The sequence below is a fragment of the Quercus robur genome, chromosome 8, assembly GCF_932294415.1.
Source record: "Quercus robur chromosome 8, dhQueRobu3.1, whole genome shotgun sequence".
Lineage (NCBI taxonomy): Eukaryota > Viridiplantae > Streptophyta > Magnoliopsida > Fagales > Fagaceae > Quercus > Quercus robur.
Window position 1 is genome coordinate 47,976,054 of NC_065541.1, and position 17,431 is coordinate 47,993,484.

The 17,431-nt window shown below is 34.5% G+C and overlaps 2 protein-coding genes across 6 annotated transcripts in view; one reads left to right on the plus strand and one right to left on the minus strand.

Annotated features, from left to right (window-relative positions):
* Positions 1–2,529, plus strand: part of LOC126696750 (putative pentatricopeptide repeat-containing protein At1g16830) — a 34,722-nt gene extending 32,193 nt beyond the window's left edge. Inside the window, exon 3 of one of the 5 annotated variants that reach the window (XR_007646093.1) lies at positions 2,492–2,529. Coding sequence is in view for 1 of the 5 variants with exons in the window: in XM_050393449.1 (XP_050249406.1) it covers positions 46–122 (77 nt within the window). In the remaining 4 variants the exon portion in view is untranslated. Of the gene's footprint in view, positions 1–45; positions 252–1,188; positions 1,321–2,491 lie in introns of those variants that run through there. The other 4 variants (XR_007646089.1, XR_007646090.1, XR_007646095.1 and 1 more) reach the window with 4 other exon arrangements.
* A 1,743-nt stretch (positions 2,530–4,272) lies between these two features.
* Positions 4,273–9,697, minus strand: LOC126696749 (disease resistance protein RPV1-like). Its single transcript, XM_050393448.1, has 5 exons — positions 9,088–9,697; positions 7,008–8,106; positions 6,322–6,621; positions 5,382–6,233; positions 4,273–5,248 (listed from the first exon to the last, which is right to left on the minus strand). Exons 1-5 carry the CDS (start codon positions 9,624–9,626, stop codon positions 4,769–4,771), a joined length of 3,270 nt encoding a protein of 1,089 aa, XP_050249405.1. The 5' UTR covers positions 9,627–9,697; the 3' UTR covers positions 4,273–4,768.
* Positions 9,698–17,431: the final 7,734 nt, after the last annotated feature.

Here is a 17,431-nt window from a genome sequence, read left to right on the forward strand (position 1 = left end):
TCCCAGGTCTGAAAGTAGATGGTGAGAGCTTATTGCAGTTAAAAGGTTATATGGAAAATGATCCATTTGTGGGCACATCTGGCTCTGAGGACCTTTCTGACATGGCTGCTTCAGTGGATTGAGATTGAACTGATGGTACAAGTTCTTTTCTCTATAATTCAGAGATTCATCTGTATTTTTGTAAGGTATCCTGAAGGTAATGTTGTTATCTATTGAGGAGAGCAAGCTATGCCACTAAGCTACAAACCTCTTAGCAGACATCTTGAAGGTAATATTGTTATCTATGATCTCCATTCTGACTACTAGCTTATATTTAATTTTTATTTGGTCTTCTGGATTTTTTCATGTGATATTATGTTGTCAATTCATGATTTTTGATGGCTTATATTTTTAAACCTTGGTCACATTGCTTGTTCAACTCAGTTAATACAAAAGTATAAAAGCTTAAACTGCATCAGTTGAGATGTAAATTGTATAAAACATATCTACTGTATTTGTTCTCTCTAAATGGAAGGCTGTGTCTTAATCCTAAGACCTCTAATTTAGCACTATAATTTTGGTTATCAACTTTATTTAATTACCTTTTGTTTCGTTTTTTTTTTTTTTTTTTTTTTTTTTTTTGTTTTTGTTTTTGTTTTTTTTTTTTTTTTTTTTGAGGATGAGCTAACAGAGAGAACCATATATGCACTGTATACTATAGCTTACACAAAAGGTTAAATTGTTAAGAGCCAACTTTATGGGACCTTCCATTGAATGTTGATCAAAAAGTTTGCTTTTAGAATACAAATAACAGCAGCTAATTTTCAAGAACTTCTTCTTTTTTTGCTTAGAAAATTTATGAAAATATGTGCTATAAGCTGATATGCATGAATTCTAGAATTTAAAGCATGCTCTTATAAATATTCTTCATGTGGTTAGCAATTGTAATTGTATAGATTTATTTATTTTCATTTCATTTATTTGTTGCAGATTGATGCTAATATTGAAGGATGAGATTGCAAGGATGGTTGAGCTTTTTCCAGGATATATCCTTTAAACACTAGCTTGATGGAGATGGTAGATAGAAGTATCTCAACGAAGGTACTTGTACCTGTATATATTGTCTTTATTTGGAGGTGGTATAAGTACCTCAATTCCTGCATAGCCTGCAGAGCTTATGATACATTCGTTCCGTTCTATTTGAATCAGGTTTTGTGTTGTAGTGCTCCAGTTATGATGTAGGAAGAGGCTCCTCAAATTCTGCCTAGTTTGATTTAATTATTTGAAGGATGGTTCTCAGTTGAGAAAGGTCTAGTGCTTTACTTAAAGGGAAGGGAAACCAATAAAAAATAATAATAAAAAAAAAAAAAAAGAGAGGAGAAAATCATTTGTTTACTATCCCTTCTTTAATGTAAGAAGTGAAGCTTGCATGGCATCATGTCAGTTAATAAGTATTTTAAAGGGAAACAGTGTTGTTAATGTAGTGAATGTAGTCTGCTAACCCCTTTTGATGTTGCTGTTAATCAAGTGTCCATAATGAAAATCCCTCTGTTTCATCGTCTTGACAATGAACTTTACTGTTCAGTTATGCAGTAAAACTGTTGTTCTTTGTTTATTCAGCATCTAGCATCTGCTGAGAACCCTTTATACTTGACTAATTTGCTTCACTAGGGAAAAAATGATGACTTGAGAACCGTTATAGTAGCAAGTGATTACATGAGATATCATTGGTAAACAACAATTCAGCATTTTAAGACAACAATGAAAAAGGATGAGAATTGTGCAAGAGTTGGGTGCTTTTTTTTTTCTTTCTTTTTTTAACGCCTATAGTTTTTGAGTGGGGTTAAACTTTTACAATAACAAGTCTGATTGGCCTGAGGTAGGTGCAAGCAATGTGCATTAGGAAAGTTGTAGATAAAGTCAGGATGGGAGGAAAAAATCTAATTGAAAGTTGTTCAATTGTATAGATTTCTGGAAAACTAAGTTTAAAACGCATAAGCGATTTAATTTCATATCATTTACTTGTTATTAATTTTATAATATTGTATATTGTTGTGTTTTATAACATTTAATTTAACAATTCTTATATTATTGTTCTTGGAGTTGTGGATCCTTTCAGTTCATGGAATTTGGAGAATATACCTAAGATTTTCATGTGGTAATCTTAGATTACCATTTTTGGTTATAACTTTTTGCGTGAGTCTTTTTTGGGCATTTGAAGCATGTGGGCACCACATTAGCACATAATATGAGAAACTAATCACCACCACCAAAATAGGTGGTTTTCTTATTCCTAAACCCATAGGAATCTACTGGAAAAACGCCAAAATTGCAATGTAGCCCACCCCAGTCAGCTTCTTCTTCAAGTTTTTGAGCAGATAGAGCAGTGCAACATTGCTGTTGGTGTCATGTTGCCTGATGTACTCTACCCCTACTGCCACTATTTTCTCAGTGTCTTTGTATCTGATACCCTCTCTCTCTCTCTCTCTCTACTATTTGCTTTGATTTGTAGACTTGCTCAACAAGGACTGAAGTTCCCCATCACCATCTACAGCTACGTGGAAATAGTACGACTTCTTCATCCTTTGAGTCACTTCAACTATTGTTCTTGATCACTAGCAATTTTGATAACCTTTTATCCAGTTACCTTTTTTTATTATTATTATTATTATTTTATATATATATATTCTCAATTTGTTGCTCTACCCAAAAAACTTTTTTTGGGTTTTAAATAAGTGTTAACTCTAAAGTGTTCTTGGAGATTTGTTGATAATTTTAACTCCAATGGAGTAAATAATGTCAATTGGAAATGAAAGATTTTCTGGTTCTCGTAGGCATTCTGATTTGGTTGAACCTCTTCTTTAATGTTTTGGGGATGTGGTGGGGGTGGTCTAATTTCTTTGGTTCTCTCTTTTATCAAAAGTTAAATATAGAGAACAAAAATGAGGATTCGGTTGGATAGCTATAGAGAGAGAGCTAGTCTCTAGGGTCCAGCCTGAGTGTAACTGTCACACATGTAAAATTGTAAGCACGCAAACATTGTTATGTAGCATGGCAAAGAGTGGAGGATTGAATCCCTAACTGAGTGTCATTGGGGGAAAATGTAACGTCAAAATTTTTAGCACATATTAAAAGAATGAAGAAGAGTTTTTGGTTGGATTTCTCTATGTTAAAGCATTGCAGGGTTGAAAACTCAGGGGGTTAATGTTGTTTGTCTACTTTATGACATACAAAGCTCAAAATGCTACGTTTCTCTTGTTCACTTTGTTCCACTTTACAAAGTACTCATTGAAGAGTTTATATGAGATAAGAGCTACATAAACAAGGTGTAGTGCTATCATGGTATCAAAGTCACATCCTTCCTTGTAGCCTTAACCTTGATACATACCTTGAGCTACATTACAAACCTACATGAATCATAGTTCCTCATTTGAAGATCTGCCACACGACTAAAGCCGGAGTTGATTCTAAGCCCTCACGAGTCCTCACACATCTCTAAGAAGTCTCTGCAAGTGAGTGGATCCATGTGCCTCTCTCTACACACCGATAGTCTCCTTCACGCACCCCACATGTTCAGTGAATGCAACAAATCTGGTTTGACCATGTGTCTAAGTTGACGACATTTTGCCATATTAGCCATAGGCAACGTCATAAGTGACATCAATATTGGTGCCACACTAGTAGTCACATCCTGCCACATCAGCACTTTGTCACGACATTTTCATGTTAACATCTTGCCACTTATGAGGCATAAGTACTGACACAATACGGGGTACTACATGAAATGAGATACAGTGATTCAATTCTTGAAATACTAGGATACAACACCTCAGGGATACAATAATTATTTAAATAAATAAAAACTACTTTTAGGTATATATATTCTTTGGTATATATTATGTGTATTTTAGGTTGTAAAAATAAGTAACTTCTATCCTGTCATTTATACCATTGATGGTCTCATATGCTTGTTAGTCACGTTTGGTCTATTGCTTTCTCTAGCTTGTCTATTCCTGATATCAATTCACCAGATTTCGTCCCATAATAATTATCACTAGTTCTTTGCTCTTACCACTCATGAGGCCAATATTGGCCCTCTTTGGTAGCAAATTATGTTTGATGAACTTGATGTTTCGCATAAGAACTCACACCTGTGACATGATCTTCATTTCTTCCTCTTTTTTTCTTTTTCTGTCTCTTTCAATTTGTTTTTCGCACTTTAGCAATAGATATTTTAAAAAAAAAAAAAAAAAAACAAAATGCATTTCCAACTTTTTCAATGAAAAAGGGAAATGGCAAAACATATCTCTTGGTTATTAGCAGAAAGAACATCAAAGCATTTTATTACAAATTCAAAGGAATGGTGTTACAAATAGCTCATGTATAGATGACAAATCATTGGAAATAAAATGTTTATCTTCAAATGAGACGAAGAGTGCCTAATAGAAATACATTGAAGGTGACTGCAATACTAAAAAGAATAATGAATTGCCGTTGACTTCCAAGTCCTATATGTTTTCTTCTTGCACTCATCCTAGTATTATCTTCACACTTCAATCTTTAAGGATTTGGCTCATCTTCAAGCCAACAATGGCTCGGTCCTGCCTCCTCATCATGAAGTCCTCTCTTAAACTTTATCTGCCAGGCCTGAGCTTCAACATCCTTATTTGATGTAGAGGTATAATTAATCATTTTTCAGTCTTTTAGGTTGTGGTTCATCTTCAGGCCAACCATGACTTGCTCCTGCCTCCTTATCATGAAGTCCTCTCTTAAACTTCATAGGCCAGGCCTAAGCTTTAACATCCTCATTTGATGTAGAGGCATAAGGAATCATTTTTCCATCAAGAACCCCATCATATAATAGGCTGACCCCTATCTTCTTAACAATGAATCCAACCCCAAAATCTATGGTAACGTCTACTTTATCACCGCCCTCCAAATTGAACTCACCTTTAGAAACATTGCCCAGCCACAGGTGATCTTCAAGGGAGATTACAACATCAGCTGTTATTTGCCTAGAGGCCTGACTAATATTCTTCGTATGATTGACAATTGAAATGCTAAGAAGATTTTGAGATACTATATTGTCATTGCTTGGACGTGGTGAATAAACAGTGCATACCACAAACCCTACCACATTAAGATCAATAATACGAGGCACTTCAAAACACACGGAGGGCCCTTCATCCTTATACATGAAGCAATCAGGAATATCACCACCAGGGAGGAATATGCTAAGCTCGTTACCAACTCCACTCATAGTGCATTCCTGTTCCATAAGGAGCATGATTTATCAAAGCTACACTTGAAAAAAAAAAAAGATATTCATTCATAAAAACAAAGGTGGATTGGGTTGGGGGGGGGGGGTGGTATTGAGAGAGAGAGAAAGAGAGAGAGGAAACCTGTAGGATGCTTTGCTTGAAAGAACTTGTCATATTGTTGCACTCTTCCATGTGAAGGGTTCCAAAGTACTTCAATAGTTTATATAAACCTGGAATCTCGACTAATTTGTGGCAATTAGTAAGGAACAAAGTTTGCATATTTGAGATCTCTGATACATTTGGCATTCTTTCCAACTTCATGCAGTTTGTTGCATGCAAAATATTCAAACTTTTAGGTAAATCTGCTATTGATTGAAGTTCTGTGCAATAATCCAAAGTTAGCCTACGAAGCTTCAAAAGACCACCAAAGCTTGATGGTAGGACTTGGAACTTATTCCTTTGTAGATCTAAAGATTGAAGAGAACATAAACTCCCAAGATCTTTCAGAATTTTGTCATTTGATAGATCGCAATCATTGAGACATAATTCTTTTAGCGAGGATAAGCCTTGTAGTGAACCCGGCAAAGGTTGTAATCCTTTACACCCACCCAGAGATAAATGTTTGAGGTTCTTCAATCGTCCTATGGTAAATGGAACTGTTCTTATGGCAGTGTTGTCTATCCGAAGAGTAGTCAAGCATTCCATCTCCCCCAAGTCGTCAGCCAAATTGTCAATATTAGAACAATCACAAAGAATGAGAGTTTTAAGAGACTTCAACTTATAGAGACTCTTCGGCAGACTTCTAAGGTTTTTGCAACCTTTCAAATTTATCAAAACAAGTTTATCAAGATCTCCAATAGATTGGTGAACCTCAAACAAACTGGTACAATCTTTGAGTACTAATTTTTCAAGATTGGGGAGTCTTGAAAAGTCAGGGGTCCGGGTTAGATCATGTGAATGACTGAGATTTAGGACTTCCAACTTATTGAGCAACTGGTAAAGAGAGAGAAAATAAGGAAAACATAATATTAGCCCATAGATGATAAAAAATTATGGCTTGATGGTTAAGGTTAAATTATACCTTGGGATCTTCCCAAACTTCTTTGAGATTGCTATATCGCAAGTCAATTGCAACTATCTTTCTTAGACAAAAGTTGTTTGGTATAAACTTTAGAGGGAATCCATGCCAACGGAGCCACCGTAACTCTTTGGGAAGATATTCATAATCCCCAGTGAGTTGTGCGTGATCAAGTTGGAGTAATCTCAGCCTCTTCATCTTTTTAAATGTTTCTGTATTGAAATCCAGCTGACTTCTTATTGTATTGAAATTCTCATCACTTCTTGACAATTTTAAAGCGAGTCCTTCAACTTGTTTCCTTCCCTGATTAAAACAAGAACTGTGTAAGCAAATTGGTTATGTGGAAGTTGAGAGATTTAAAAAAAGAAAAAAAGAAATATAGACTTAGCAAAACAGCATGTACCACAGAACCTCATACTATAGCAAGAAAAATGTCCCATTTTTCTAATCCCTTCATCAACATTTGAACCAAACCAATGTATTCTTATTGGCATCTATCAGACACTTTCTTAATAGAATAATGTAAACCATGCCAAGAAGCTCAAAATCAATAGAACGATGTTAGAAAAGTAAACAAGTGTAGCAATTGATTAGAAATGAAGGGGATTACACTCTCGGGGCATATCATTGTTAGGATATAAACAAAGTTCTGTTTTACTATTAATGGTTTCCCTAGAGGAAGTTCTTACCTCATGCATTTTCAATATGTCAATTACCTCCTCATGTAGCCATAATCTACAACGTTTACCATGTTCCTTGGGGCAATTTTCACGAACAATTTCTCTTCCCATGTCTCGAAGCAAATCATGCATCATAAGTTTGTTTCTCTCATCAACTGTAAGAAGACACCGTTGAATGAGGACAGTGATTCCAATTTGGGGAAAAAAACCACAGCCATTCAATATTTGTACAACATAGTTTTTGTCCATTCCGATAAAGAAACAGGATATATCAAGGAATATATCCTTCTCTGTATCATTGCTTAGTGCATCAAAGCTTATTCTAAGTATTTTTTGAACTTGATGATTGGGAATCCTTTTTAATCTCTCCAATGCGCAGTTCCATTCTTGCATGCTCTTGCCGAACAAAAAAGAACCCAAAACGTCAAGAGCCAGTGGCAATCCTCCTGAATAAGCAACTACACTTCTTGATATGTCCATATAACCTTCAGTTGGATATTTGTTTCTAAAGGCATGCCAACTAAAGAGCTCAAGAGATTCACTGTCACTCATTTGTTTAGTTGTATACACTCCATCCACTATAAGATTCTTTAGCAACTGCTCATATCTAGTTGTTATAATAATTCTACTTCCCAAACCAAACCAATCACGACTTCCAGCTATGGCATTCAGTTGGTCCAATTGGTCTACATCATCAACTATAACAAGTACCCTTTTACGACGAAGTCTTTGTTGTATCATAACGATTCCGCTAGCAACACTACTTACCTTTATCTTGCTTGTCCTTAAGGTTTCAGAAAGAAGTTGTTTTTGTAGACGAACCAGACCATGTTGATTGGAAGTTTCCCTAACATTTTCAAGAAAGTTTCTACCTTCAAAATGAAGATAAAATTTGTTATAAATGGCTTTAGCAATGGTTGTTTTCCCTGTTCCGCCCATTCCCAAAATTCCTACCATGCGAACATCATTAGCTCCAACACATAATAGTGAAGTCATGTCTTCCATGCGAGCCTCTACTCCAACTGGGTAGCGTGCTACAAATAAGTATTTGTTGTCCAATACTGATAAAATGCAATGAATGATTTTCCGAATAAACTCGGCTTCATGCCTGGAAATTATTTTGAGCAGTTAGGAATAATAGTGGGATTAATAGTGATAATTAATTTATCCCCAACCTAGGACAAGTGCACTGACTATATGGTTTGGTCGTTAACCGTACGTGAGTTGCAGAATATCTATCAAAATCTTTAATGATTTGTTTCCTCAAAGAAAAATAAAAAATCTTCAGTGATTTACTGGCAATTCCAAGGTGTGGAACATATGCGCATTGGTTTTTTATCTCTCCTTAAAAGTTTAGAGAGAGTCAGAGGGAGATATTTAACATTGTAAGAACTTTAAGCCTTACTACTGTCTTGACGTACGGTAGGGATTGAAATTTGAATTACAAAAAATTATTTTCACTAAACAGATTTTGGATAGTTTAATCTTATCATAATCTTTACAATTTCATAATCTTTATCAAATAACCAATACTTAAATAAGAATAAGGCCATGACCATGCTAAAGAAAATCTGCAACTCAACAACCTTAGGAACAGGCACTTATGCAAGGTCAGGGATAAGTTAATTAGTAAAGAGAAAGAAAGTATTGAAGGAAATAATATAAGGTTTGTGGCTATACATTAATCATAATATATATTTTCCCAAATTAATTAGGTTAGAGCAATAAATTTTAATGATGATTTGTGTTAGAGTGTTTTTCTATCCATTAGATCTTTGGGGGACGTTGCCCCGGCCCAATACTGGGCCGTCCCTTCAATAATTAATTAATTTTACAAAATAACTATAAACCAAATTTTTAAAAAACTCATTAGAAAAATGAAGATAAATCGGATAAAAGAGTAATTAACGTTAGTCCTTATAAATTATAAAATTATTATGTTTACCACCACCTATTTAAATTGACTTCTGTTTTGTATGTTCATAAGAACGCGCATTTACATTTTGATTGAATCGTTACTAAGTTAGGAAGTTCCTCTCAAAAAAAAAAGGGGGAGGGAGTTGGGTTAATAATAATATTAGACATTTACCCGTCAGCAGTGCTTCTCAGATGGAACCCGGAAATACTAGCAGCATGATTGAGAGCTCCCCTCCACCTGAATACCTTGTCTTTATCCAACAAGTAACGCTTTTCATGTTCCACAAACGCTTGTTCATAACTACCCCTCTGATTGCGCACATCGCAGGGATCAACATCATAGAATAGAGGCAGAACCCAAAGACCCCGATTTCTTTGGCACTCCATGATCTCCACGAGCTCCTCCAAACACCACCTGGAAGACGCGTAGTTTTTGGAGAAGACGATGAGGGATATTCTGGACCCTCGTATTGCTGGTAAAAGCTCGAAAGAAAGATTTTCTCCTTTTCGGATCTCTTCGTCGTCTCTGAAGGTGCGGATTCCAGCCTCTGTCAAAGCGTGGTAGAGGTGATCGGTGAAGTTCTTGCGAGTGTCTTCGCCTCTGAAACTCAGGAACACATCGTACTCATAGTCGTCGGGGGGTTGGTTGGAAGAAGACGATGAAGATGAAGATGAAGAGAAGGGTTTGGAAAGAGTTGTAGTGACAGCCATGGCAATTGGGCAATTGGGGAAGAATAGCTAAAACCTAGCAGTAGTAGTAGTGTAGCACAGAGCCAAGGAGACTTTATGGGGGTCATCACTCAAGTCAAGTCAATTATCAAGAGTTTCACTTTTACACTGTCCAATAAATTTTAGCCACGTTAATATTCTTCGCCCATGAAACTTTGTTCTCTTATTTGATGGGTTCTACATTTATGTGTTAAACTGTTAATCTTGTGCTCATCTAAAAAAAAAAAAAAAAAAAAAAAAAAAAAAAAAAAAACTGTTAATCTTGTGATAAAGAAAAAAAAAAAAAATGTTATTGATTGATATCTAATATCCCTTTTTTTTTTTTTTAAATAAAATATTATTTTGATAACTCAACTATACGTAAGAGTTTAATTTCATTTATAAGCTATTTGATTATATCTAGTTCCCAATGTTTAGAAATAGTGATTTTTACATGAAATTACTTTACTCCCTGCAGGCTGACTCAACCCATAGTTATTTTTTCTGAAAAATTATAATATACTCTCTTGCTGTGGAATTATATAATGACATGCTTGACTGAGGTTTTACACCAGATAAAAATAGTTTTGTTGGATGACTAAATTGGCTCTGAGGACCTTTCTGATGTGGCTGCTTCGGTTGGTTGAGATTCATCTGTTGGTACAGGTTATTTTCTCTATAATTCAAAGATTCATTTGTATTTTTGTAAGACGACATCCCGAAGTTTTTTTTTTCTTGATAATTCAATAGTTACAACAAAGAGGAGATGAGGATTCGAACCCTCTTTCTCCTAATAATGGAGAGCAGTATATGTCACTAAGCTACAAATCTCTTGGCAAGCATCATGAAGGTAATATTGCTATCCATGATATCTCCATTCTGCCTACTTGCTTATATTTAATTTTTATTTGGTCTTCTGGATTTTTTGTCTTGTGATATGTGTTGCCAATTCAGGATTTACTGATGGCTTATATTTTTAAACCTTGGTCACATTGCTTGTTCAACTCAGTTAATACCAAACTATAAAAGCTTTAAAAATTTGTATAAAACTTATCTACTGTATTTGTTCTCTCTAAATGGAAGGCTTTTTCTCAATCCTAAGACCTCTAATTGTACTATAAATTTGGTTATCAACTTTATTTAATTATCCTTTGTTCCTTGCAAGTTATTTATTTATTTGAGAACAAGCTAACGGAGAGAACCATTTATACTATAGTATACACAAAAGGTTAAATCGTTAGAGTCAACATTATGGGATCTTCTATTGAATGTTGATCAAAAAGTTTGCTTTTAAAATACAAAAAACAGAAACTAATTTTCAATAACTTCTTTTTCGCTTAATAAATTTATGAAAATATGTTCTATAAGCTGAGATGCATGAGTTTTAGAATGTAAAACATGCTCTTATTAATATTCTTCATGTAGTTGGCACTTCTAATTGTATAGATTTATTTATTTCCATTTCATTTATTTGTTGCAGATGGATGCTGCTATTGAAGGATGAGCTTGCAAGGAGGGTTGAGCTTTTTCCAGGATAAATCTTTCAAACACTGGCTTGATGGAGATGGTAGAAGTACCTCAGCAAAGGTATTTGCACCTGAAAATTTTTCAAATTATAGGAAAAAGTTAAATTTCCTCAATTCCTGTGGAGTTTATGATGCATTCATTCCCTTCTATCTGACTCAAGTTTTGTGTGTAGTGCTCTAGTTATGATGGAGGAAGAGTCTCCTCAAGTTCTGCCAAGTTTGAGCTAAATAATTGAAGGATGCTTCTCAGGTTAGAAAGGTCTGGATGTCTTTTACTTAAAGGGAAGGGAAACAAAAACAAAAAAAGAGGAGAAAACCATTTGTTTCCTATCCCCTCTTTAATGTGGGAAGTGAAGCTTGCATGGTGTCATTTCAAATAAGAAGTATTTTGAAGGGAAATAGTGTTGTTAATGTAGTGAATGTAGTCTGCTAATCCCTTTTGATGTTCCTGTTAATCAAGTATCCATCTTGAAAATCCCTCTGCTTCATTGTCTAGACACTGAACTTTACTGTTCAGTTATGCATTAGAAGTGTAAAACTGATCTTCTTTGATTCATCAGATTAGCATCTAGCATCTACCGAGAACCCTTTCTACTTTACTATTTTGCTCCACCAGGAAAGAAAATGATGCATGAGAACCCTCTTAGTAGCAAGTGATGCCATGAGATACCATTGCTAAACAACAATACAACATTTTAAGAAGGTAATGAAAGAAGGATGAGAATTGTGCAAGATTTGGGCACTTATTTTTTTTTAAGCCTCTAGTTTTTGAGTGGGGTAAACTTGTACAATAACAAGTCTGATTGACCCGGGATAGGTGTAAGCAATTTGCATTAGGAAAGTTGTAGATAAAGACAGGATGGGAGAAAAAAATCTAGTATAAAGTTGTGCAAATGTATAGATATCTGGAAAACTTGAGTTTAAAACGTATAAGTGATTTAATTTTATGTCATTTACTTGTTATTAATTCTATAATATTGTATATTGTTGTGTTTTATAACATATAATTCTTCTTGGAGGTAGTGGATGATGTAATAATCAAATGGTTCCTAGGGGCCTTTTGGTTCATGAAATTTGGAGAATATTCCTAGGAATTCATGTGGTAATCTTAGATTACCATCTCAAGTTAAAACTTTTCGTGTGAATAATTTTTGGGCATTTGATCCATGTGAGCACCACATTAGCACATAACAAGAGAAACTAATCACCCCCTCCAGAACAGATGGTTCCCTTATTCCCAAACCTGTAGGAATCTACTGAAAAACGTAAAAATTCCGTTGTAGCCCACCACAGTCAGCTTCTTCTTCAAGTTTCTGAGCATACAGAGCTGTGCAGCATTGCTGTTGGTGTCATGTGTTGCTATTGCGTGTGCTGCCACTATTTTCTGTCTTTGCATCTGATAACGTCACTCTCTCTCTCAATGTTAGTTATGGCTTTTGTTATGATATTATGTCATTATGAATCGGCTATTTTCTTTGATTTCCAGATTTGCTCAACAAGGACTGAAGTTCACCATTACCATGTACTGCTAGGTGGAAATGGTACAGCTTCTTCTTCCTCTGAATCACTTCAACTATTGTTCTTGATCACTAGCAATATTTTGATGAGTTTTTATCCAGTCACCTTTTTATTTCACTGCATTAATTGTTTATTTTGAATTCTTGAAAATATGAAGAAATGGAACTTCATTCTCATTTCATTTGCTTTTAAATTGTCTCTGATTGATGAAATTGGAAATATGAACTTCAGTTCTTTGTGCTGCTCCTGTTTAATACACAAATAATGATAAGGCGCAGACAACTATTAGTTTCTTGCTTTGTTTGGTTTCTATTCTTGTTTATATTCTCAATTTTTTGCTCTACCCAAATTTTTTTTTTGGGGGGTTTCAAATAAGTGTTAACTCTAAAGTGTTCTTGGAGATTTGTTGATAATTTTAGCTCCAATGGAATATATAATTCCGAGTAGAAATGTAAAATTTTTTGGTTCTTTTAGGCCTTCTGATTTGGTTGAACCTCTTCTTTATTTGAAAAATTTTCGATAGCTTTCTTAAAGTTTGTAGCTTTTAACTTTTGAGGATTCAAGCAATCAATATTTGGCAAAATGATGGTGAGCATTAGTAAGTATGGAGCTCAATTGGTAACTTTATATAATTTCAACTTGATTTCAGTATTTGAAGACTTGAATGTGAATTGAACTTACGCAAAATGATCTATCTGAAAAGATGTTCTAATGGTGGCTACTTGTAGATTTAACGAAGAATGATAAAAACTTGAAGATTTGAATGGCTAGTTTCCATACTTGAAGAATTGAATGGCTAGCTTATAATACTTGAAGAATTGAAGCAAAGAGGTGAGTTCAATTGATGGTGACCATGTTGTTGCATTTTTTTTTCTTTTTTGACTATTGATATTGTTTGACTTTGTATGCAATAAACTTTGTTCATTCATTGAAGGGGATAAGGCAAAATGTCGTTGGGACTTAAAAATTTTAATTTTTTTTTGCAAATTGTGGGTTGGCATGCTAATAAAATAAATTTGGACGATGTCCTACGGGCAAATTGAAGGTGGTCTCTACTGTGTTCAATTACAAATGTTTGGTTTGAGAATCCTGCAAGATACTAAGAGTATCTTGAGCAAGTCAACATTCTTCCAAACAGTGAGCAAACAAATCAACTAAAAGAATTTGATAGATCGAATTCATATACTATGGCTTGTTACAATGCAAAAAGTGCATAGGTCCTTGTCCAATCGCCCTTAGCTGAGGCAGTGGGAAGTATTTCAAGGATACACGGTAGACCCATTTTTAACAATAATTCACAATTCTGAAGGATCGATTTCATTCATGCATGGAAACTAAAAGGTAAAACTTGGGCAGAATTTTAGTATAAAGTTTAATGTAATATTTTATACTAAAATATGGAGAATCGTCTTTCGTTGGTACTTGGTGCCTTCTCCAATATGGCAATAGCTCATGGGCAATGACTTACACTGTAAACAAGCAAAGATTATTACGTAGTATGGCAAACAGTGAAGGGTTTCAGCACATAAGAGAATGAAGAAAAGTTTTTGGTTGGATTTACCTCAAGTGATTAATGTTGTTTGTCTATTTTATGACATACAAAGCAAAAAATACCATGTTTTTCTTGTTCACTTCGCTTCGCCGTATAAAGTACTCGTTGAAGAGTTTATAGGAAACGAGCGACATAAACAAGGTGGAGCAATATCATAGAATCAGAGTCACATCTTTAGTCTCTCTTTCTCCACCGTTGTGCAATCTTGAACACACTTACTGTCCACATTGCTCCATCTCACAAATCTTCATCTTTTGTAAAATCAATTCCACGAATTAGTTCCTTCTTCAAAGATAGGCCATACAACTTGGTTGCATGCTAACTTCTCTGCTTCTACATAAAGAATCCAAGTTTTCTTAACCATGGCCTAGCCCAATGATGTCACCCATCCCATCACTATTAGTCTGGATGGGTCCAATTACCATTCTTGGGCCCAAATGTGGTTATGTTCCTCAAATGTAGAAAATTGTGGTGTTATGTCACTGATACAATCTCCTAGACAATTCAAAAGACAAATGAATATTGGAACAACATTCATGCTCCTTCCATCAACAATCTCTTACCAAGGTTTGAGATAGCCAAGGCAGCTCAGGACTTCCTTGCCATGTTGCCTTGAAATTTCATATCGAGACCAAAATTTGTTAGATGCACCAATAATCAAGTCAATCCATTTTAAATTTTTATGCCTGCACCTCTACTTTGTGGGAACAAATGTAGATCCACCATTGAAAGATGCTGACGACATTGCACTCTTTGCCTAATAACATGATCGTCTTAAGTTCTGTCCTGCACTTATGCTGCCTTTTCTGTTCCCTCAAGGCTCAAGTAGCAATTCTAAATTCATCGATTCTGCTTGTTGCAAATTTATGACCTTTGATGCCTCACTACTTTCCCATAAAACATTCTTAAACTTCTAGTCCTGTCATTTATATTGTTGATGGTTTCATATCCTTGTTAGTCACATAGGGTCTATTGCTTCCTCTAGCTTGTCTATTCGTGATACTAATTCACCAGGTTCTGTCCATTACTAATTATCACTAATTCGTTGCTCTTTCCACTCCCCATAAGCATCACACTTATCATGAGACTAGTATTAACCCTCTTTGGTAGCAAGCTATGTCTAATGAATTTGACACTTTGAATAATATTACACTTGGGAAATGTTGTTCCTCTCTTTCTTTCTCTCTGTCTCTTTGTTTTTAACAATTACACTAGAGATTATAAAAATAAAAAATAAAAAATAAAAAATAAAAAATAAAAAAACGTTTCGAATTTTTACCATGAAAGCTAAAAAAAGTTTATATATGGTAAATTTTGAACCCTAAATTATGCATCAAAATTCAATTTCTTACCCGAATTATCAACTAAAATTTAAACCCATAGATTTTTGAAAATGGTTCAATGTTGCCCTTGTCCGTCCTCTCCTTTTGGAAATTAAGTGATGCCTATGATATTAGCTTACAGACGTAACTCACTCTATAGTTAACTTTGATTCCTACTAACAAAACCAAGTAGTTTGAAGGAAACACGACTTGTATAACTGTGACTATTTTTTTATGATAAGTAAACAAACAATGAAATATTTTCAAAAGATTTAAGGACTATAGTGACACAATTGATTGTTTATGAACACAATTTAACCTTAAACCGTAGTTCAAAGGATAAAAATAGTAATTTGGCCTAAACAGAACGAATTAAGAATTAAGTTTTTCTCATTCAAAGCTAAATTTTTTATTAGAAAGGTAGAGCATGGGACAGCTCCTCTCCTATTTGTTTTATCAAAAAAAATAAAAGGTAAAGAAAGTTTGCAAAATTGCATCATATAAAGAGATTTTAAGTATTACTGGAAAAGTTATCTTTTAATAGTAAAAATAAGGTAAGTGAAGGTGAATGACAAGATGGTAACTCTCATTTTGACAGCAATTAAGCAACACAACCAAAAAACCTTCTTTCTTTTTTTTGTTGGTAAAACAACCAAAAAGATTTCTCAACACATATAAACAGACTAATTCATGATGGGAAGACTCTAATGCAAAACCACATGATTCTAATCCAAAACCAAAGACAAAGAGACCTCCCAAATATGTTTGATTCTTATGGAAGCCCCACTTCAAAGCTTGAAGTTCCTCCCACAAAATGAAATGAAGTCGTTTTGAACATTTTGTAACTATGTGAAACATGAGACCTTTTGTAGTTTTGTACTTCAAGGACCAGCTGCTTACTCGAAAGCATAATTCTTGATTAGGTTACTAAGGCCTTAAGGAGACTTTATCTGTAAGGAAACTCCTGACTTATTTTTGCATTTCACCCTTAAGTAAAGTCCATTCAGTCCTTATATTAACCTTTCAAAAAGAATTTAAGCAACCATAAGTTTGGTGACTTGCTGTTCATCCCGCCACAAAACATTAGTCAAGATTATAGACTCATTGAAGTGAGATGAGATCTTCTCAATCTAAGCAATGTATTTCTTCCTATTTTATGCTTCTAGTTTGTTATCTAGACCCATAAAACTTCATCACTAGCTCTGCTACCAACTGTCAAAGCTCCTCCTAATTGATTCAAGTCGTTTCCGTTAATGTTAAAGCTGTCCTATAAGAAATATTGTAAATAAGATCCTATGCCCTTGTAAAATGGCTATCTATGATTCACCAATATGATATCAAAGTTGTGCCCACATCAAGTCTTGGCTAAAATGTCCTAGAAGTTATATTTTGGAAGCAACTACTATATAAAGTACAAACTGGTTTGGAATTTGGGAGTCTATTTCAACCAAATAGATGCTTCACAAAATTTTCTCATCCATTATCACTAAACAGATATAACATGAATATGACAAAACTTAACTACTAGCCAAATATTTTGCTGCAAACCCAACAAAAAAACAGAGGTTTTTTTTTTATTATAACAAAACAAACAGCAATAAGAATTCTTCAATTACTAAATGGAAAAAATATGTAAATATGAGAACCCAATTTGAAATATTTAAATGTAAATAAAATATCAGGGAGCACAGATGCAGAATTCACAAAATTAGGGAAAATAAAAAGGCGTTTAAATTCGAAAGAGAGATTGAACCTTCAGAGCTGTGAGAACATCATCACTAGGCCCAGAGAAGAAAAGCGAGGGTTTGAGAGAGAGAGGAAAAGATGAGGAAGAAGAAGAAGGAAATACGAGCAGCAAGTGTGATTGGAAATCAGAATTCAGATTGAAAA